Below are 23,952 nucleotides of genomic sequence, written 5' to 3'. Positions count from 1 at the left end.
TGAAAAATATTTTTTTAAAAAAACCCTAGTCCAGAGCCAAGCACATTTGATTATTATTACTGGAAATGTATAATAAGACATAAAAAGTGGTAAATTATATTCTATAAAATACATAAAGTAGATACATGAGCTCAATTTAAGAAAAACAGCATGATCACTTGAAAAGTTAACAGTCATCCCATGACAGTTGATAAAAAGATGAGATTTTGGGGGCTGGAAAAGTGGCTCAGTGGTAGAGCGCTTGCCTTGCATGCATGAGGTTCGATTCCTCAGCACCACATAAACAAAAAGAAAAAAGCCGGAAGTGGCGTTGTGGCTCAAGTGGTAGAGCGCTAGCCTTGAGCTGAAGAGCTGAGGGACAGCGCCCAGGCCCAGAGTTCAGGCACCACGACTGGACCCCCAAAAAAGATGAGATTTTTTAAAAGCCAGGCACCAGTGGCTCACACCTATAATCCTAGTTACGGAGGCTGAGTAAACAGAAAAGAACCGTAGGATCTGTATTTTTCTGGGATACTCAACTTTTGTGTAAGCCATTCTTGCGTGCCACTTAGAAAGAAAGCACTAACAATTCTAATATGCACCTATACCAAGATCTAAGCATTTATGTACACATACAAAAATACAGGGACTTATGTTCATTTTTATATATGCTTTCTCACCACATAAAAGGTCACATATATACTTTCCTGTGAATAAAGAAGATATATCTCACTTCATTTAACAATTTAAGATGTTCCATGATATGTGCCAACCATTATTTACCAATTTACTAATACATTTCTTATTTTTGAAAAGTAATTTTGTGATCAATACCCACACAAATATCTCTGTGACTATATGAAAATATCTGGACATTTGAGAGAACACAGATGTTTAAAATTTTGATAAATAGTATCACAAAGCTGTACCAATATCATATCCACCAAGAAACACAGAACAGTGCCCATATACATCCCTGAAAAAGAGGGGATTACAGTATTAATATTTCTCCCTTGCCTCTCCCATTCCTCTGGGCACTGCTACATCAAGGCTGGTTGGTGATGGTGGAAATTTTCTTTCTAGTGATAATATCTGACTACTAGCATTTCAAACTTTTCTGATATAGTTTGATTAGTTGTAGGTGGCAGAAGATTTAAAGATGGCCAACCTTAAAAAAAAAAAAAGGAACAGAAGTAGACAAGACTCTAACTTTCTCTTCTTCATAGCTATGCTAGAAAGTTGATTTTTCATGGTAATATAATGGTTGACTCACTCAAGAAGTCCTTGATGTCTTCCACAAGAGCAAAGGGCCTATTAATAATGGAAAGTCCCCATAATTTTGCTCATTTACTCTTTACAGTACATGAATACAATATTTATTTTTATTGAAACCTAAAAACCTCCTGAAATATTAGTATACTAACCAAATACTAAATGCTTATCTCAAAAAAAAAAAAAGAGAATAGAACCAATTCTCCAAACTTCTCTTCCAAAACCAAATCTCACATTTAAAATAAAGTAGGTTTCAAGAATTTCAAAATTACAAAATGAAAATGATTAAATCAAACTGCAACATGACCTTATCTGGAACCAAAATAGCATCTCCATCTTTCTTGCCTCTAAATTTTTCCTTTTGGGTAAGGCAAAAAGGAGCTAAGTTTTTTATTGTTTTTTAAAAATATGACCTATGAGAATATGCTATTTTGAAGGATAAATCTACATTTATCACTTGCTTGAGATTTATATAGTCATTTACATTTTGCCAAAACCCATTTTCTCACCAAAATAACAGAGGTTTAAAAATTAAGGATGAAAAGTTCAACAAGAAATGCACTCACGATCTTACATATGTAACTATAACCCCTTGCACATCACCTTGACACTTGAAATTAAATTTAAAAATTCAATAAATAAAAATTAAGGATAAAAATCAATGCTCTTATGCCAGAAAAAAAAAAATGTGACATCAGAACTTTGCCATTTATTGTGATGTGCCCTCTGTAGTGGTTTAAACTCTAACCTCTTTCAATAAGTGGTTTTAACCACAAGCTAAACTGCAACCTAGAATTCAAGACATAACTTGCTTTAATGTTGAGCTACATTTGTATAAATGTAGGCTGAATATTGCCAGTCACTGGCATTTAGCTTTTAAGTGCTTATCTTTGACTGTAACTTGTTCTGTGCTCCGCTTTGACAGCTTGCTTTCTTATGCTGTCAGGCTTTTTAAATATAGTGAAATTAAATGGCTATGGATTAAAATTAGATGCTTTCATTTCAGCAAATATAAAGTATCTTTAGGTTAATTAGGTATAACTTCTAAGTAAAACTAATTCAAATGGCCTTAATTGTATTTTAACAAAGTAGTAAAAAAAATAGGCAGAACACAGAGTTCTAAAGATGAAATAATGTCAAAAATACAAATTTTTAGAAACATTAAACTGAATATAATGAACAAAAACTGAAAACCAATACAGGAATTCTTGAAATTCAAAACCCTGAAATAATACATAAACATTAAAAAGAAAATAAAGTTGTTCTATATAAATAGCATTGTAATTCCTTAAAACAGAGTTACTAAAACTCTACTTGCTGATAAAACCAAAATTACTATGACATTTCTTCAGAGTACAATGCAACAAAAAGATCTCTTTGCACTGGTGTGTACTTCAGCCTTGAAGACAAGGTTTTGTTGCTTATTTCTCTCTTTATCTAAGAGTAAAATGTTTTTTCTACTACCAAATCCTTTCTCCTTTGATTCCATAAAACCATCAGAAATCCCAGAAGACTTTAAGGAAATAAAGTTCATGATCTAAAACAAAATGATTACAGCAATAAAGCTTAGTATTTTCTTTTGCTTACAACTAATTCTTAAAGTAGAAAATATTTATGTGAAAGAAAATATATTCTTAAAGCTGGGCACCGGTGGCTCACACCTATAATCCTAGCTACTCAGGAGGCTGAGATCTGAGGATCGTGGTTCAAAGCCAGCCTGGGCAGGAAATTCCGTGAAGACTCTTATCTCCAATAAATCATTAGAAAACCGGAAGTGGTGCTGTGGCTCAAGTGGTAGAGCGTTTGCCTTGAGCTGAAGAGCTGAGGGACAGCGCACCCAAGCCCAGAGTTCAAGCCCCACGACCGACTATATATATGTTCTTAATTTTTAGCAGGCCCAAACAATGGCTAAGTTCAAGAAATTGTCATTAAGCACTCTTTCACAGCAAGCACTTGCCTCTCCTCATTTTCTTCTGTCTCTTCACTACATCCTATGTACTGTCAGTGATCTTGGCACTGCTCAGCCTAGACATAAATGACAGTGATTACTGCCAATGTAGGATACGGTAAGAATGATAATGTTAAATAAAAAGGTGAAAATATCATGGCCTACTTAAGAAAAAAAACAAAAGGCAAAGTCAAGGAAATAAAGTAGTATCTTTTAAATGCTATGAGCTGATATGATTTTCAGTGGAGCAGCTGCTGGAGAACCAGGGTCAATTCTTCAGGAGAGGAGTTTCAGGATTTTATTTTTTATTTTCAGTTTTGTTTTTCAAGAAACAAGCTAGGATAAGGGAAAGTTATCAAGAGAAACATACTCTGATGAGATTAAGTTTGCCATGAGACTGCTCCAAGTACTCTTCTAGAATAAATGGGAGGGAGAATCTCAAAGGTCAGTTAAAAATGGAAGGCAGTGAAGTATAGCACAGGAGTACAATGCCTGTCCTGTATGTGTTAGACCCTGAGTTTTACACAGAAGACCTCTTGCTTCTATCCTAAGAAACACTGTTGAGATGTATAACTAATACAATTGTTCCAATTTCTCAATTCTTAATTTTCTGCCTTTTGCTACACAATCAAAACACTGGGAAAAGTAGAAAGGAATAACAAAGAATCACTTAAGAAACATGACAAGTAATAGTATCACAAAAGTTTCAATATATATTACTTTTATTAACTTTGCCTTCACTCAAATTAACTGCCATATTTCCTGACATCTTCATTTAGAACAAGAAGTACATTATTCTCTAATATCATTTTAATACCAAGCAATTAATAATGAAGTTAAATGTTTCATATTAATAAACTTTAAACACAGAAGCATTACTTCAACAGAAGAAAGGAGGGGGGGAGGGTTGGGTGGAGGGTGGGGGGAAGATGGGATGGGAAGGGGAAACAAAGGAGGAGGCTACAATGCTTGATAAGAAATGTACTCATTATCTTGCCCATGTAATTGTAACCCCTCTGTACAGTATTTTCACAAAAAAAAAAAAAAAAACAGAAGAAAGGAATGTAAAATTATGAAAACCAGGGAAAAGAAGGGTTTGGGGAGAACTTATCCTTTCTGAAAGGAGGAGAATCCCAAAGAGATTTTATCATCCAGCATTATCTATGATTTCTATGTAAGGACACTGGTGCTTAAGCCACATCATTCACTGCCTATTATCTAACAAGACAAGCATACAGATGCATACATAAAAAACCAAAATATTGTTAAGACCATCTAACAGACAAGATAAGTTCACGATCACATGCTACATATCCATTTGATCAGATGAATGGAAAAAGAAGTTATGTGAATATTTAGAAAGAAACCTAAGCAGAGAGACAGCAAGTACAAAGATTCTGAGGCTCCAACTTGCCTGACATACTCAAGACCCAATAATATCTAGCTTCTGTAATACGCAAAGAAATGCACAACAACTAAGTACCAGTTAGAAGAATATAACTTTGTAACAAATTGAGTATCTCAAATTTTTGGTGTCCTGTCTGATTTGCAGTAAAGCAAATTGAAATAGAGCAACATTGTCTTTCCAAGACTAAGTAGGATTTTAGATTTTGTTGTTGTTTTTGTTTTTGTTTTGTCAGTTGTGGGGGCTGAACTCTGGGCTTGGGTGCTGTCCCTCAGCTTTTCAGCTCAAGGCTAACGCACTATCACTTGAGCCACAGCACCACTTCCGGCTTTTTCTCTATATGTGGTACTGAGGAATCGAACCAAGGGCCTCATGCATGCGAGGCAAGCACTCTACCACTGAGCCAACTTCCCAGCCCGGATTTTAGATTTTGTGTTAATTTTTCAGAGTGATACTTTTAATGTCACATTCTACTGCTGAGATTATGCATTAGTCTTTCTTTTTTCCTTTACCATTCCAATTACACAGCTGTTCAAAAATAAGTACACATATATTTCAATATATATCCTTATAAGCATAAAGCAAAAACTAAGTGTCACTATGTATTTTAAAAAACTATATGAAATAAAATTAAATATATGTTGAATTGGCTCAGAGTAAACTAAGGAAACGTGACTCGTGAAGGATAAAAGAAATAAAACCTAGTTCTTACAAATGTCAGAAATAAACAATCTTTTGTATGGTCAAGAAAAAAAAGACTAACTCATTTCTAATGGCAAAAACTGTACTAGACCCATGGGAGGAGGCTGGAAGTAGTATAAATTCAGACTGCTTCATTTGTGCTATGATTATTGAAATTATGAAGCACTAATCAAAAATAGAATACACATTCAATTAGAATATTTTAATAAAATAAACCACTAACTGGACCATAAAGTTTCAATAAATTTAAAAAGATTCAAAACATACAAGGTATGTTCTTTATGACAGATTTAAGAAAGGAATAACTCATGGCATTAAGAATTTGTGAGATGTTATTAAAACAATACTTAGGGGGAAACTTACAGTTCTATATGTCTTCATGAGAAGATGAAAAGTTTTCAATCAATGACCTTAAGCTTTCACCATAAGTAGATAAAAGGAAATTAAAAGATTAAGTGGAAATCAATAAAATATAAACCAGCAACAGGGAAAAATCAATAAAACACTGAGAGAAACAATAAAATTGATAAACCTCAGAATGATGTGGGTGAGAGGAGAAAGAAGGGAGAAAGAGGGGCTGGGAAGGTGGCTCAGTGGTAGAGCGCTTGCCTTGCATGCATGAGGCCCTGGGTTCAATTCCTCAGCATCACATAAGCAAAAAGAAAAAAGCTGGAAGTGGCGCTGTGGTTCAAGTGGTAGAGCACTAGCCTTGAGCTGAAGAGCTGAGGGACAGCGCCCAGGCCCAGGCCCAGAGTTCAGGCCCTATGACTTGATCCAAAAAAGAAGAAGAAGGGAGAAAGAAGCTACAAATTACCATCATCAGAAACAAGAAAGGTGGAATTAGTATAAATTCCATAGATTACACATATTAAAGTGTTGTAGACAACTTTGCACCTTCAAATATCACAACATAAATTAACACATTCCCTTTTTGTTTGCTCAAACTCAGTACCTGACACTTTTGTTCATTGGCTAGCCTCTACCAAATGAGCCACTCCTCCAAACCCTGAACATACTCCCTTGAGGACACAAATGATCAAGCTTGTCGAAAGGAAAGTGATGCATTGAAACACTTTGTACAGCTACTTAAAGTAATAATGCTGTATTGCACAGCATTATCCAATAAATTTGATTTAGCAAACATTTTGAATAATTCACTTTCTGTTTCCTTTGTATTATGCTTCACAGACAAAGCACATATCCTTTCAATGATTTTTGTTTCCTTCCAAGAAAAAGATCACTCTCTTCTCTGTTCATCATGGCCATGTCAATATATTTTAAGTACAAAAAAAAAAAAAAGCAGGAAATCATTATGCTTGGTGCCTACTATCTTGACCCATAAATCTGACCCCTTTATATGGGAAGTTTGTTACAATACTCACTATAGGTACCAGAACAATTTTGCCTTTAAGAGAAGTATCCAGTTAAGTAAACCACATTATGCAACCTGCTACCATAACAAATACTAGCATGATAGAAGAACCACAGGCCAGGCAGGTAGACACAAGTTCAACAGTAATAATAATCTTATCTAAGTGTCTACTTGCTTTTCTGTAACAGTTGCCTCATATAACTAATACACCTTTTCAATCTTATTAAAACTTCCCTAAACAACTGCTACTGTTTGAATACTAGTAGCTAATCTAACTCTCCATTAAAAAAACACAAAACACTAAAACTAAAACTGCCAGGATGCCAGGAGTAATGACATATACTATGTAATCCAACACTGTGAAAGCAAAGGCAGGAGGATCCCAAGTTCAAGGCCAGGTAGTCAACACAGTGAGTTCCTGGCCAGTCTGGCTATATAGTCAGACTTTGTCTCAAAAAACAAAAAAAAATCTTTCAAAACAAAAAAAAAATCCCCAAAGAGCTAACAAGATAATGACTAAATATTATTCCAGAAACATAAACCAGCTGAGAAACCAGAAACAAGCAAAACACTATAGGGAATGTTGTCCTGAGAGACCTTCCTTACCAAAAGATTCCACTGAGAATGTTATGCATCTGGTCGATACCTGTAAAACCCAGCTGCTTTAGAAGGTGAAGATCACGGGGTTTGAGATCAAACTTGGGAAAAACTTAGCAAGATCCATGTTGGTGTCTGCCTATAATCCCAGCTACAAGGGAAGTATAGGTAAGAGGATCACAGTTGTAGACTGGCTATAGGCAAAGAGTCACAATACCCTATCTAAAATAGACTGGCAAAAATTAGTGGATCCAGTGGCAGAGCACCTGCCTTATAAGCACCAAAAAGAGAATAAAAAACTAAGGCCCACAAAAAGCTGTTCACTTACTATTAAGAATTGACTAGAAGTAAAATATTCCTCTAAGTAGTCTTCAACAATCATTTGCATCATACCAAAGGGACCAGAAAAATCTCAAGCATCAAACATGAATTGATTAACATAGTCCCCTCCCCCTCCGTACTTGATATAAGCAAACAAACATCCTTTTGGAGAAAGATGGTATCACAGGCCTCAAATGATTTAGGAATAGCATCTCTGAAATACTTGTTGCTGAAATTATGTGAGTTAAATACAGATGCAATTTCCTAAGCATACACCATCAAGACCTTTAGACTGATATGTAAAAAGCAGACAAAATTTTTTATATAGAATGCTTCACAAATTTGTGTGTCATCCTTGCACAGGGAGAGGCCATGCTAATTTTCTTCATATCGTTCCAATTTTAGTATACATGCTACTAAAGTGAGCATCAGAATTTAATTCCATTTTGTTTGCATAAATTTATAGACAACTGGAAAATTATCTTCTGTATAAATGTAAACCATATCGGTTGATTCACCTTTTGTAGTTTGGCAAAGTCTTCATGTTTTAAAAACTAAACAGCAATGGTTTTTCAGTGTGGCCTACTTCAGATAAAAAGAAACCACAAGCAACAAAACAGCATGTTGACACTTTGAAGTAAGCAAAACAGAAAAACACACCACTCTACAATAAGATTATGTACACACAATTCAACATTTTATCTTCTATATAATCACCAACTGAATTTATTTCCCAACTCTTTTATCTTCTTTGCCAAGAAATGCAAGTGACTTGAAATTATTATCCTAATAGTTTTACTTACACCTTTGATAACTTTTGAATTTATTCATCTCTAATTTTTATTACCAGAATGGATCCAACAGAATGCTTTTAACATACAAGTAGCTATAACTATCAATATCTGCTTTCTCCCCTCATACCTATAGTATCTGGGAGGTCTAGGAGTTCATTGTGCTGCAAGTCAAGGTTGGTTATCTGTGTACAGTTTCCAATCTCCTTTGGAAGGTGTTCAAGTTGATTGTGAGCTACATCCAGCGTAATGAGGTTACATAATTCACCTGCAAATTGACCAACATAATAATTTAATAAGCATTATTTAAGAAAATATTAATACTTTGAGCAAGAGAATAAATTTTACAATTTCTAAATGTAACTGAAAGCATCATCTCATTTATATATGTACCTTTTATTTTAAAATGGCAATTTTCTAATGACCATAACTTACAATGTAAGAAGACAAAAAGCTTCCTTTTTCTCTATCATGACAACATTCTTTCTGGAGAAATCATACAAAAAATGTGGAACTGTTATTTCAAAATGACATTAGATAAAATTAAAATAGGTTTTAAAAGGTTATTTTTAATTATTACTTTGTTGTTGAGAGTTTTTGTTTGTTTTGGTCACAGGGAGGGAAACGCACATGCTAAGCACACACTGTACATACCATGTTTTCTTGTTGTTTTACCTTCTTTGAGGCAATGAGGATTAAACTCAAAGCCTCTATCACTTGAGTCATGTCTCCAACTTTTAGTTTGTTTTCAGATAGTCCCCAGCTAACTGTCCAGCCTGGTCATGAACTGCAATTCTATTTCTGCCTCCTGAATAACTGGATTATACCATGTACCACCATGTCTGACTAGATTCTTTCTATGCAGTAAATATCTTGGGTTTAATCAGAGAGATACTTTCAATTTCAAGACACATGCTTTCAAACAGGCATATGTTCTGATGACATAAATATGTAAATTGACATTTATAAATAACACACTTTTCAATTTAATAGCACTTTAAAAGGACATAAAATGAATTACGTTTATGATTGAAAGAGCTGTACAGACAATTTAGATTTCTCTCGGTGTAATCCCAGCTACTCAGGAGGCAGTGGGAGTAAGATCAGTGCCTGAGGACTACTTAGACAAAAGTACATTTCTGCTTATCTGAGAAACAAACTAAAGCAAAAAGAACTGACGACATGCTCAAGCACTTGCCCAGCAAGCACAAGGCCCTGAATTGAAACCACAATACTACCATAAAAATAACAAAAATACATCTTTTCATTTATAAGACCTTTATTGATTAATGATTTTTCTATTTTTTTAGGGCAGAGGTTTGAAATACTGAAAAAATTAAGACAAACAAGCTTCACACAACTTAAAAATAAATGTGGGGCATGTTCATTGCTAAACTACGTATTATAAACATAATAACAATAGAGAAGATGGGTAAGTTGGAATTTACCAAAATACAACACTTTTGTGCAAAGTATACTACTACCAAGACAGTGAAAAGGCAATTCACAGGATGGAAGAAAGTATTTATAAATCATTTGTCTTATGAGGAACCAATATGCAGAGTATCTCACAAAAAACAACTGAAAAAGAAACTTAAAAGCCAGGCATAGTTGTGTGTACCTGTAATCCATCACAAGGGAGGCTGGGTAGGTCAGCAAGTAGGTCACCTTGAGATAAACTGAAACCATGATTCAAAAATAAGCCCTCCCTGAGGACTTTTTATACGTAGGTATATACATAGGTATATAACTTTTTATACGTAGGTATGTAACTAGCCAATAAACATGAAAAGGTTCTAAACCACTCTAATCAAAAGAAAAATGCAAGTCAAAACAGTGAGGTGCCACTTTATACCCATTAGGGTGGCTATTAGCAAAAATTAGGGATGGTCCCGGAGCATAGCTGAGCATGAAGGGAGGGATATGAGACAACCTAAAAGCCAATCTTCAGTGAAATTTGTAACACTAAATCTATAGTCTCCAATAATCACTAAGTCCTCATCTCAAAAGGAAAAAAAGCCGATGCAAGGAGAAGAAAATTAATAAAAATAAGGGAATAAAGCAGTAAAGTTGAAAACAGACAATATTTCATTCAAATAAAAGCTAGTTCTTTGGGGAAAATCCAATATTGATAACCCACTAGCAAGACTTGGAAAGATGATTTTAAAAAAAAAAGGGAAGGCATATAAATATTAACAATGAAGCACGACTACAGATATTATAGTTTGTTGTTTGTTGGAGAATGGGTCTCACACTGCAGCCCAAGAGCCTTTCAAACTTGCTTTGTAGCCCAGGTACTTCAGAACCAAGGCACAGTGCTAATCCCAGCTACTTAAGGGGTGCTGGACATGGTAGTCTGCACTTACTATTTCCAGCAACAAACAGAAGCACAATTAGGAGGATTATAGCCCAAGCCAACTCCAGAATAAAAATCCAACCTCCTAACAAAAGCAGAAAGGGGCTAGAAGCATGGCTCAAGTAGTACAACCCTTGCCTTGCAAGCAAGCTCAAGGAGCTGAGTTTAATCCTCAGTACCACACACACAAAAAAAAGTGCTTCAGGAAGAAGGAAAATGAAATACACAAAAACTGAGATCTACATGAAGGAAAGACAAGAGCAGAGAAAGTTAATTCTTTTATTTTCTTACCCTTACTTAATCTAAGAATATAACAGTTGGATCAAAGTTTTAATAGCAATAATATATTGGGCAATTATAGCTTAAGGCCAAGGTAAAAGATGGATTCTTAGGCTGGACAAAAAAATACCACTTTAAATGTAAATACAAGCAGATCAAAGTAAAATAATGAAGAAATACAATGCTAACACTAGTCAAAAGAAAGCTGGATGGTTATGTTAGTGTCAGACATGGGTTGTGGCTCAAATAGTAGAGGGTTGCCTAGCCAGATGAGGCCCTGAGTTCAAATACTAGTTCCACTACTACCAATAATAATAATACCTCAAAAAAATAAAACACAAAAGCAGAAAGGAAAATTATCAGGTATCTACAGAGTATGACATAACAATTCTTTCAGATATATAATCCTTAGAAAATGTATGTGCTAGCTATCGCTCCCACTGTAGTACTTACCACAAAACCAAGTTAATTCAACTGAGGAAACTGATGATGTTAAAATTTTTGTTAACAAAAATTTACTGAATAAATGTAATATTACAGCAGGAATATAACGTGCTTTGATCAAATTTAACTTACTCTTTCTTAGTCTCTGTCATTTCCGCTCCAGAGGAAGACTGTATTGCAATTGTTTTCATGTCAGAATAAAACTTTTTGTATTTGTCATTACCCTTTCTAATAAATGCTTATTGTTTCAATTTTCATTAAAGTAACTCCAGCTGATGTAAAGGAAGGTGAATCCATGCATCACTGAATAGACTAGTCAATTAAATAACCCAAGTTAAATGAAGATGATCAATCACAGGAGCAGCTGTATCTCAATATAGGTCAATAATTATTACTTTGAAGTACTTCTCAATTCAGTACTATGACATTTTGGAGTAGGCAATTCTGTTTGTGAGAAGTTATTCTGTGTATCATCAGCAACCCTGGGTTTTACCTACTACAGGCCAAAGACCATCTTCCAAGTCATGATAATCAAAACTATCTTCAGATCTTGTCAAAATGCCTTCTGTTGTCAAACCTGCTCCTGGTTAGAAAGCACTGCTATGTTGAAACCCAAGTTTAATATTTGTGCTATTCTCACATTTATTTCAAGAAAGCTAGAAACCTACACTGCCATATAAATCATGTTCTTAAATGCCAATTACTATGTAGTAGGTTAATAAAGAACAAAACATTTTGCTACCAAGTATCTGTAGGGTTTTTTGAGCAATCAGGACATAAATTTGACACCTTTGCAAACAGAAATGTACTGTCACTATTTTAAGACATAAATTTACCTATTATATTAAAACGAAAAAGTATTTTTAAAAAGCAATAATAACCCAAATTCAAGAAACGTTGACTAGCGTGTTCTTTTTGATTTAGGTAAACATCACATTATAAATAACTGTTAGGGTAGTTAATAGTATTACATACTGTTAATAGTGACACATTAAGCAAAATGTCACCTACGAGCACTTACACCTCTCCTTAACATCTAGTAATTCCAAAAGGTTTTAAAAATGCTTACAACCAAGGAAATGTGAAGTTGAATAGCTCATTACACAAAACTTTGATCTGTAAGTCTATAGAATACATCCAACTTACAACTAAATTATATACCAGTTAAGTTAAAAAAATTGTAAAAAAAAAAATTTAGAAAATCTCCAACAACCAAAGGAAAATTATGAGACTCACAAAGAATATTATCTCTTAAAAATCTGAATTTTCTTCAGCCCAACAAAAAAATTAGTAAGCTCAGAAATTTACCATTAAGTTTATCATTTAGTTTCCATTACAACTTTTAAATATTTAAAAATTAATTTAAAATTTCCTGTTTAATGAAACTTTCAAATTATTTTAGTGGGTAAAAAAGGAATTTTAAATACCTTAAAACAACATTAATAATTACCTAAACTTTCCTTGCTTATACTCAAATATTTGAAATTTTTTTAATTTAAATTTTAAGAGCCTATGTTATTTACAAGGAACAAGATAGTAATGTTTAAGCAATAAATGAAATATATCATTAACTATTCTCTGTGTAGGTATTTTTACCACAGAAGATCCAGATATCAGAAAAAGGCAAACTGCTTAAACCCATTTGGAATAGTTTTAAAGGATAATGAGCATTTGGTGTGAGTTCTATTTTCTTCTTTGTATACTTTTATTCTGTGATTTTGTTTTGGTATTTTTTGTTTTGTTTTAACATTTTTAACCCCAAAAAGGGAAAGAAGATTCAAGAGGTAAACACTACCTGGTCGTCCACATCATACATGGAAAAAGTGTTTTCTAAACTACAAATAGAAATTTCCTATCTAAGAGGCAGATACATCTTGGTGAAAGTGAATATATCAAGCTATCATATTGATATTGGTCATTAGTAAGTATTAAGTATTCTGATTCATATTCCATGCCTATTAAACAATATTTTTATTTTCAATCTGGCTTCCCATATAGATTTGCCAAAGAGAGAACAAGAATATAATAAGAATATATTATGAATATTCATTCATTCACCTATCACACAATGTTTATTAAAGCATCTACTAAAATTCTAGGTGCTAGGGATACGACAGAGAAAAAAGGGGCAAAATTCTTGCCTTCATAGAATTTGTATTTTCAGGGGGGGAAAAAAAGTAATACTTAATCAAGGGCAAGAAGTATTAAGGACTATCGAAGAAAATAAATCAGGGTAAGAGACTAAGAGTGTCATATGTAAAAGATTACAGGTTTTAAAAGTAGTAGACAGAGAAAATAACCCAGAAGTAGCAGTAGTTAGGAAGAGATCTGAATAATAAGGGAAGAAGGAATGGGAATATCTTGGGAAAGCTATTCCAGACTGTGGGAACAGCAAGTGCAAATACTCTTGAGGCAGGAGGGTAAGAATGTAGGAGGAGATGCAAGTGGCGAAAAAACATATTCTTTCATGGTTTTATAGACCAAGGTACAGAGTAGCTTTGACAAGGGAGAAAGTGATGAAGCTAGGAGTGATGTTTTAGACTTTACTTTTTAAGAACAATTTTAGGTTAACAGAAAAGCCACACTAAAAGCACAGCTTCTTCCCTACTTTAGCCTAGTACACCGATTATAGTTGATGAATCAACAAATATATTATTATTATCAACAAAAGACAACCATTTGCTAGCAACCACTCCTGTGTTGTCCATTTCTGTGGGATCTGACAACTATCTATCTAGCATTACATAGTATCATGTATCATCTCACAAGTTTCCCCACCCTAAACATGTGCTCCTCCTCCCCTTCTTCCAGAAACCCTGCAATCATTACAATCTCTATAAAAAAAATATAACTAAAAAACAGAATACTAACACCTAATATGCACATGTGTGCGGAAAGAGGAGTGCACATATACAAACACACATACAGACAAATGCACATCAAGTTATTATGGGTACACAGAGAAGCAAGATTCCTGGCTAAGTGGATTGTGAAAATCAGTATTTCAAAAGATAGCACAAACTACACAAATATTCTGAGAAAAAGAACCAATAGCAGGTGATAAAAAGGAGGCCAAAAAAAAAAAAATCACTGGCTCAGCAATTTCATTGGAAGGTATATATGTTGACCAGAGGTACATCCGTTTATTTACTAATGGACTCAGTTTAATATGGTCGTGTTGGTGGTTAGTTGTATCAGCCCCAATTTGGAAACTACTATTCAATGGAATGAATAAACTGTGATGTACTCACAATATCACTTAGGGAGTGATACAAATTAACAATTTTTAACATTAAAAACAAATATAGATGAATGATGCCAAAAAAATAAAGATTTCATTTATATGCTACCAAATAAAATTCATGTATACTTGTAGAAGTATTGGTGGCAGTGGTGACTAAGGATCATGATTAAAAGAACATCAAATGGTCTTGATATTCTACTCAGAAAGTAAAGGTAAAGATGTTACACAGTTCAAAGTAAACATGAGCAAAAAGTTCAACAAACCCCATTTTGATCAATGCTGGCACAATGATTCATGCCTATCATCTCCACTGTATGAAAAGCTGAGATGGAAAGGTAACTAACAGTGCAAGGCTAGCTGGGGCAGAAGTTTTTGAAACCCTATCTCCAAAGAAAAAACTTAGCACAGTGACACACACCTGTCATCCCACATAAAACAATAAACCTAGCCCAGAAACAGAGCATGGGATTGGGTTGGAAAGAAGGAAAAAAAAAAAAAAACTGGTAACTATCAACGTAAGAAATAAGGAATATTTTGGCAAAGTAAAAATTTTATTTTTGAGCAAACTATGGTAATCACAACACTGTTTTAAAAAGTGTTTTCGTAGCTGGGCACCAGTGGCTCATGCCTGAAATCCTCACTACTCAGGAGGCTGAGATCTGAGGATCACTGTTCAAAGCCAGCCCAGGAAGGAAAGTCAGTGACACTCATCTCCATTAACCACCAGAAAACTGGAAATGGCGCTGTGGCTCAAGTGGAAGAATGCTCTCCTTGAGCTGAAGAGCTAAGGGACAGTGCCTAGACCCAGACTTCAAGCCCCACGACAGACCCCCCCAAAAAGTGTTTTTTGTATAGACTTGAATGGATGGATTGCAAGAAGGCAGAATTAGGAAACAGAGGCTAGGGAATACACTATTGCAACTAGCCCACACAAAACATTGTGTGGTCTACACCAAGTCAAAAGCAGTGGAATGGAATGAACAACAGGCTACCAAAAGAGATAAGGGGGAATAAATCTCAACAAGATGGCCTAGAACAATGCTTCTCAAGCTATATATAAAGTCTAGTTCTCTGTATTTTTTAAAAACACAAAATCCCATGTCTATCTGTCCTAACAATGATTTCTGGTTCTTATATTCAGGTTTTGTTCTTTTGTTGCTGTTTTTTCCATACTGGGAGTGAACTGGGCATGTACTCTACCACTGAGCTGCTACACTGCCAGCCCTCACCTACTTCGAAGGGGGGTGGGGGGGGGGAGTGCAGTAGTTGGGGAAGTGGGACAGGAAGGGATGGTAGGGGAAAAACAAAGGAGGGAGTAACAATACTGGATAGGAAATGTACTCATTACCTTACTCATATAACTGTGTAACCCTCTCTGCAGTATCTTTACAATAAAAAATATATATTAAAAAAATGAGCTCCATGCCAGGTGCTAATGGCTCACATCTGAAATCCTAGTTACTCAGGAAGCTGAAATCTGAAGATCAGGGTTCAAGTCAGCCCAGGCAGGAAAGGCCATGAGACTCTTATCTCTAATATACTAAATAATTACAGATTTAGAAAACATGGTCATTAAAACACTATTAAACATGAACTCCTTATGAACTTTACATGATCAACACAAAGAATGAAAAGAACTAGAAGTGGTAAATAAGATACTTCTTATTTTTAAATCTGTACATTAGACAGCTGAAAAGAATGATGGCATATCAAAGGCACAAGGAACAACTCCTAAGAGTTCACAGTTGCTAAAGAACAATATACAAAAACACTGGATTGTTACACTTCAGATAGAGTAAACAAATCCAGACAAGTATAAATAAGTGACTGGATACCTCTTCTTATACAATTCCCATGAATAAAGAGAAAATACATTGAATGAGGAATTTTTTTAAATCCTATTACAATATACTATTAACTGCTGCAGGGGACTATCCACCAAACCAAGTGGTAAGCAAATGGTTAGAGAAAAGCAAGATGCTTACAGGTCTACAACCCCAGCATCTCACAAAATAATTACTAATTTAAAAAATACTAATTTTAAAGAGAAGCTCAGCTAGAAATCACGTTAAGCAACTGGCATTGTCAAAAATCAATGGTAGTTAAGTCTTACCAATAGTCTGTATCTTTGATATAATTTACTAAGAAAGGGATCACAATAGCCATTGTTTTCTTGTCAAAAGCACATAAACTGATCATTAAAAAAGAAAATCATACAAACCAAAATGAGTGTTCATACTACAAAGTATCAAAGCAATACACTTTGTTGTTGCTGTTGATGTTGTTTTTAATGTACTATATCAAGTTTTTTTTTTTCCCTTTAGTTTATCTCCCTGTAGTCAGTGTTTTTTATTCTGGTACCCTGTGTTTTATATATATGTTTATCTAGTACTCTTTGTTTTAAAACTGCTACTTTAAAATTATTTCAGGTCTCTATACATATAAGTATGCATAACTACATTTTACTCAAAGTCTTCTCTTAGGAGCAGCATACAAGTTTGGATATGTTGTTATTGGTTATAATTCAGAGTATTCTCTAAATAACCCTTGTTATTTCTTCTCTCACCCACAGATTATTTAGAAATTAGAACTTAAGATCCAACCTATAAAACTTAATTGAGAGATATTTTCAGATTTTCCCCCCCTCGGTCGTGGGCCTTGAACTCTGGGCCTGGGCGCCGTCCCTGAGCTCTTCATCTCAAAGCAAGCGTTCTACCACTTGAGCCACAGTGCCACTTCCAGATTTTTTCTTTTGATGGATACAGTGCTGGTAGAGATATTCTCCCAATCTACTGACTGTCTTCCTAGTTTAGTAGCTATGTCCTTTGCTGTGCAAAAACTTGTTATGATGTAATCCCATTTGTCAAGTCTCTTCCCCATTTGCTGTGCCCCTGGAACTCTTTTCAAAAAATTTCTACTTATAAGGTCTAATGTGAGAAATATAACATATGATAGGCATCAAAGGAAGAATCAATATTATAAACTTCAAACCAGTAAATTCAATGTATTAAATAAAAGGGACAAATGCTTTGATTTTACTAAGTATCTAAATCCTGAACAACTATGTCTATTAAATAATAAAATCAGTAATTTAAAGTTTGCCTACAAAGAAAACTATAGTCCCAAGTAGTATAGCTATCAATTTTACTAACACTGAAGGGGAAAATACTAAACTGCACAAATTCTTATAGAATGTAAAAAGGAAATGCTTCAATTTATTGTATAACTTAAAGACATTATTACCACTAAAAAAAGGAAAAGCCGGGTGCCGGTGCCTCACACCTATAATCCTAGCTACTCTGGAGGCTGAGATCTGAGGATTGAGGTTCAAAGCCAGCCAGGGTCCGTGAAACTCTTATCTCCAATAAACCACCAGAAAACCGGAAGTGGCATGGCGCTGTAGCTCAAGTGGTAGAGCGCTAGCCCTAAGCTGAAGAGCTGAGGGATAGCGCTCAGGCCCAGAGTTCAAGCCCCACGACTGACAAAAAAATAAAGAAAGAAAAAATAAAAGAAAAAAAAGGAAAAGAAAAACTAGATAGTCAAGATACATGGATACAAATTTAGTAAATTAAATCCTGCAATATATAAGGTCCTATTAAAGTATTTAATAGGAACTCAAAGACTGGGAAATAAATGACATAGGCTTTCCTATACTATCACAGTTGTGTGTCAATACCTGAAACATATCCTGAAAAATGCAATTTGGTGAGCAACTCCAGGATTGTATGAACATCACAGAATATACTTACACAAATAAATACAGCTCAGATGTCACTAATAATAAACTTCTAAGAGCTAGGCAGGGTGGCACACACCTGGAAAACCAGATCCTGGGGAAGGAGGTAGAGGCAGGCCAACCAGGGCAAAGTTAGCAAGCTCATATCTTAGAAACCAAAACAGTTTGGAGTATAGATCAAATAGTAGAGCATCTTGCCTAATAAACGCACAGCACTGAGTTGAAACCCTAGTACCACCAAAATCAACAACTGAAATACAAACATAAGGGTTGGAGGGCATGGCTCAAATGGTAGTGTATTTCACTGACATGTGTGAGGCTCTGGGTTCAATCCTGAGGCCTGCCACCCATCCCCCATGAAGAAAAAAAATACAGGACCAACATCATATTAAGTGTTGACTACATGGCACATGACTGCAAATGACTCATAGTAAAGATGTTTGTATTTAAAAAGTGAACAAAAACCGCTTACAGGAATTTATTTCAAACATCAAATTTTTCTCTATTAAAAATTAATCAATCTTTACAAAAACGTATTTGTAAAACTACATAACAATTTAGAGAGGCTAGAATTCCTATCACTTCATTGTTTAAATTTGTCTTATGGACATTTTATTCTCCCTTTTACTGCACAGAAAATGTAAACACCTTGTCTAAACAAGTGTGTCTGCAACTAAGGGGACAATAACTGGGACCATATCTCTGAATGGGTAAAGTATAACAATTGCCCTCATTTCCTTCCTTCCAACACCTCAATGGTATAGAAAGGCATCTGCCTCCTATGAGCCTATCAAATCCTTTTTTAAATGGCTCAAACGATGAATCCTGTGTTCTCCTAATGTCTATGTCAGCAACAAGTTCTCCAAGATGCCTGTTATAGTAGTAAAAGACCTGACATTTGATAACAATAAACTAACAGTTCATTTCTAGACTCTAAGATCTCTTGCTAATCTTTGTTCAAAAGAGTTATTTATTAACAACTACGAATTCTCTTTATTGATTTCCCTTTCCTGTAAAGTAAGTTACTCATTAGCATTTGTACAAAACACTCAAATGAGATTTATGTAATATATTGTTACCTGGACCATGAAAAGCAACTTGGGCTCCTAACAGTCTTGGAATAATTTCAAGAATTGTAAAGATTAAGGCTTACAATTTGGGTTTCTAATGAAAACAATATTGAAATAGTATTATAGTACTAGAATATTAAAATATATAAGCCAGATGCTAATGGCTCATAACTGTCATCCTAACTACTCAGGAAGCTGAGATCTGAGGATCATGGTTCCAAGCCAGCCAGGGCAGGAAAATCCATGAAATTCATCTCCAATTAAGCACCAGAAAAAAAGCTATGGTTCAAGTGGTAGAGCACTAGCCTTTCACAGAAAAGCTCAACAGCAGCACCCAGGCCCAGAGTTCAAGCCCCAGGACCAGCATCAAAACATTCTAAAATAATACTAAATTCGCTATAAAATTATAATACTATAAAATATTTTTTAAAAATACTGGAAACAAGTAATGGTACACCAAGTTTCATTAAACTCATTTCAAGCCGTATTCATTTAAAGCCTATGGCTCATTCCTATAATCCTAACTACTTAAAAGGTTGAGATCTGAGGATCCAGGTTCAATGCTAGTACAGGGAGACAAATCCTCCAGGCTCTTCAACTAACCAGTAAAATTCAGAAAACAGAGATGTGGTTCAAGTGGGAGAGTGCTAGCCTTGAGGAAACAAGCTAACGAAACACAGGAGCTGAACTGAGGAGCGCAAGGGGACCGAGGTTGGTTGGGATGTATTGTTTACATGTGTAGAAAAAAAATCACGATGAATCCCACCCCTTGTACAAATAATTTGTACTCTTTTTAAAAAAAGAAAAATGAGGGGCTGGGAAGGTGGCTCAGTGGTAGAGCGCTTGCCTTGCATGCCTGAGGCCCTGGGTTCGATTCCCCAGCACCACATAAGCAAAAAGGAAAAAAGCCAGAAGTGGCGCTGTGGCTCAAGTGGTAGAGCGCTAGCCTTGAGCTGAAGAGCTGAGGGACAGTGCCCAGGCCCAGAGTTCAGGCCACGACCGGACCCAAAAAAAAAAAAAAAATGTGTGGCAGCAAACATATGCAAATATCTATTTTTCAAATTTATTTTTTCCAATGAAAATTAAAACACTCATTTGTGCACTAAAGGTCTAGTTGCATCTATTTCCCAATTAATTTGTCTATAAAATAATCACAAGTCATCTCTACTTATAAGTAAACCACAAATAAAATGGAATTAAGAAACAAACTGTCTTTTGGTAACTATTAGGAAATTTCTGATATGGAAAACCACCCAACAAAATTCCTTGGGATAACCAATGCTACAGATAACAATAATCCAAGTCCTCTTACCTATTTCAGCAGGTAACTGTTTGATTTTATTCTCTCGAATGCTGAGCATGCTGAGTTTCGACAAGTTTTTTATGTCCTTTTCTACAGTAGTTATACGATTAAAGCGAAGGTAGAGAGTAGTGAGAGAATCTAGCCGATATACTACTGAAGGAATTTCTCTCAGTTTATTATGCCGTAAATCAAGCATCCGCAGCTTCTTCAAGTTATCAAGAGAGTCAGGCAAACTGGTGAGTGAGTTTTCACTTAGAGCCAGTGTTATGAGATTTACTAGACAGCCTACCTCTCCTGGGAGGGACTGCAATTTGTTACTGTATAAATAAAGTTCTGTTAATTGAGTCAACTCTTTGATTGATGATGGCAGTATGTGTATAGACCTCTTGGATAAGTCCAAACGCATTGAGTTCTCCTCACGGCACTTGTTAAGCTCCTTAATCACCTCAGCATTGCTGGATTTTTTTCTTGTCCCAGGTGCTGGGTTTGGCCGTTTGATGGTATTGTCAACTGAAAAAGCCACTCCTGGTTGGGCAGCACTGGAGTCCTTCTTTCCATCTTTGGCATCTTTTCCTTTGGTTTTAGGTTCTTTTTCTTTGCTCTCTTTCCCAAAACCTCCTGAGGCTTTTGCCTCCTTTTCTCTTTCCTTGGCTGATGGTACTTTGGGATTCTCTTTAGAGTCTTTTTCTTTTCCTAAACTACTACTCATGGTGACTCAAGCTTGGAGAAAAAAAACTACATGAACTCCTTTTATTTTCCCACAATCCAAACTCAAAGATGAAGAGACAAAGATCCTACACAATCAAAAAAGGTGTTGGCATGAAGAAATAAATAGCATGGGGGTAGCATCCATATTCTACATGTTGGATCTAAAAGCACTACACCCATTTCTGAGAGCTCATCCGTTCAATTGGTAAAATGGTGCTGGCCAGTCAATGATTCATGAGAATTCCTGAAACATAATACAAATAGTATCAAATTAACTTAGGTTATTACTTGTTTTTTTTTTTTATTGTGTATACCGTACAGAGGGGTTACAATTACATTAGCAAGGTAATGAGCACATTTCTTATCAAGCATTGTTGCCTTCTCCTTTGTTTCTCCTTAGGTTATAACTTGTATCATATAAATAGGCCCTGAAGAACAAGCACTGTAAATCTGTCATTTTCCTAAGATTTGATACATTAAATTTTTACTAAACACCTTTTATTATACAAATTTCACTGAAAACCATGTAAGTTACTAAGTCAGAACTTATATAAGTCAGGCTCTACTTAAAATGTACTTGTGATCTAATAAGAAAAGGAAAGAAATTATATGTAAGTTCATGAAACCATATGAGGGCTCAAATGCAGACAAACAGAATAGTAACTAACATTTATGAAGTAATTTCTATTTACATATACTATTCTATGGAATTCTCATCTAATAAATGTTACAACCCTATGAGGAATCAATTATCACCATTTTATACAAAGAGGCAATAAGGCACAAAAGTTTTTTTTATTTACTTATTTTTTATTGTGCCAGTCCTGGGGCTTGAACTCAAGGCCTGAAGATTATCCCTCAGATTCTTCAAATCTAGCACTGTACCACTTAAGCATAGTGCTTTTTCTGAGTAATGTGATACAGATAACAGTCTCGTGGCCTTCCTGCCCAGGTTGGCTTCAAACGTGATCCTCAGATCGCAACCTCCTGAGTAGCCCAGATTATAGGTGTGAGCCATGTACACCAGGCAAAGGTACAGAATACTTTTAAGTAACTAGCTTTGTAATTCTGAAAAACTGACAGAACCAATTCTACATTAGGTGGCTTATAGCTACAGACTATATTCCTACCTACCACACCAAAACTGTTTTTGTCTACAGTTAATTACCAAATAGCTTCAGATAACAGGAAGGATTTCAAAACAGACAAAAGACTAGACAGCAGTACAACAACAACAAAAAAACAAATATATGTGAAAAAAAAGTAGATAGTTCATGGAAAAGATTTTAATAATCCCTCAAAGTAATCTGACTACTTTCGAGAAAGTGACAAAAAGCAATCTTCAATGATGACAATATTCTAGGAAGTAGAAAGGAAGGCAATGAAACAGGGTTCTTAAAAGTACAGTTTAGTAGAAAAACAACCAAAAATAGTCCACCAGGACTGAAAAGGTGAGAAAAATCTGTTTTTGTTTTTGTGCTGGTACAAGGGCTTGAACTCAGAGTCTGGGATTTTTCACTCAAAGCTGGCTCTCTGGACTTGTTACAGAAAAGTTTACTTGGGGATAAAACAGGAGGGAATTAAGAAGGATTATTATTTCATACATTCTACATAGGAAATAGCATTTGATTGGCAAAGCAGAAGCAAATTAATATATCAATAGAAAATGTTTTGAAGAAAGACATAAAAAAGGAAGGAAGACACAGACCAGAGACAGATAATATCAGAACCTGGTAAATTAGATGTTAATTTATAGTAGTACCATCAATCTCCAATGCTACTGTGTTTTTTTTTTTTTCCAACAGTACCAGCAATCTAAATTGTATTACCAAATTAATCTAAAGTTGAGAAGATTTGGAAGGTAAGTGTGGCAGAAAATTAAGGGACTGCACAGTTAAGGAGAAGAAGAGAAGGAAGAGGAAAAGAAGAGGAGAAGGAAGAAGGGGGAAGGAGAGGAGAAAGGAAGAGAAGAAGAAAAGAAGAAATGAGCTTAAGATCAGAAGAGAAGAGAGATTTAGAAATTAGAGCAGCAACTTGGAAATAGTTTGTATGTTTTCACTGCTTAAGAAGTTGGTGTTCTTCATGGAGGAAGAACTCATATTTATCCACAACATATGCATACATCAACAAAGACAATTTAATTTTTTAAAGGTTAAAATCATTTTGAAATATTACTATATAACCTAACAGAACCTAAAATAAAAATTAGTTAATAATACAGATCCTAATATAATGATATAGAGAGACCACCTCTCTCATACATTACTGGTGAGGGGGCTGGAAAGGTGGTTCAGTGGTAGAGTGCCTGCCTTGTATGCATAGGGCCCTGGGTTTGATTCCTCAGCATCACATAAGCAGAAAAAGCTAGAAATGGCACTGTGGCTCAAGTGGTAGAGCACTAGCCTTGAGCTGAAGAGCTGAGAGG

General features: G+C 35.1%; 1 protein-coding gene and 1 non-coding gene across 3 annotated transcripts in view; both read right to left on the bottom strand.

Annotated features, from left to right (window-relative positions):
* Shoc2 (SHOC2 leucine rich repeat scaffold protein) overlaps positions 1-23,952 on the bottom strand; it is a 67,868-nt gene that overhangs the window by 18,006 nt on the left and 25,910 nt on the right. For both annotated transcript variants that reach the window (XM_069987972.1, XM_069987971.1), the window contains exons 2-3: positions 20,829-21,771; positions 8,518-8,655 (exon numbers count right to left, since the gene is read on the bottom strand). In XM_069987972.1, the coding sequence (XP_069844073.1) occupies positions 8,518-8,655; positions 20,829-21,528 (838 nt within the window). In that variant the 5' untranslated portion in view covers positions 21,529-21,771. The remainder of the gene's footprint in view (positions 1-8,517; positions 8,656-20,828; positions 21,772-23,952) is intronic.
* Positions 7,915-8,025, bottom strand: LOC138803990 (U6 spliceosomal RNA). Its single transcript, XR_011365115.1, has one exon. It is a non-coding gene; the product is annotated as a U6 spliceosomal RNA (small nuclear RNA).

Source organism: Dipodomys merriami, unplaced genomic scaffold (assembly GCF_024711535.1).
Source record: "Dipodomys merriami isolate MVZ:Mamm:240054 unplaced genomic scaffold, mDipMer1.0.p SCAF_35, whole genome shotgun sequence".
NCBI classification, from domain to species: domain Eukaryota; kingdom Metazoa; phylum Chordata; class Mammalia; order Rodentia; family Heteromyidae; genus Dipodomys; species Dipodomys merriami.
The sequence above is the reverse complement of the archived record's forward strand: the minus strand, read 5'-3'. Positions and strand labels throughout refer to the sequence as shown.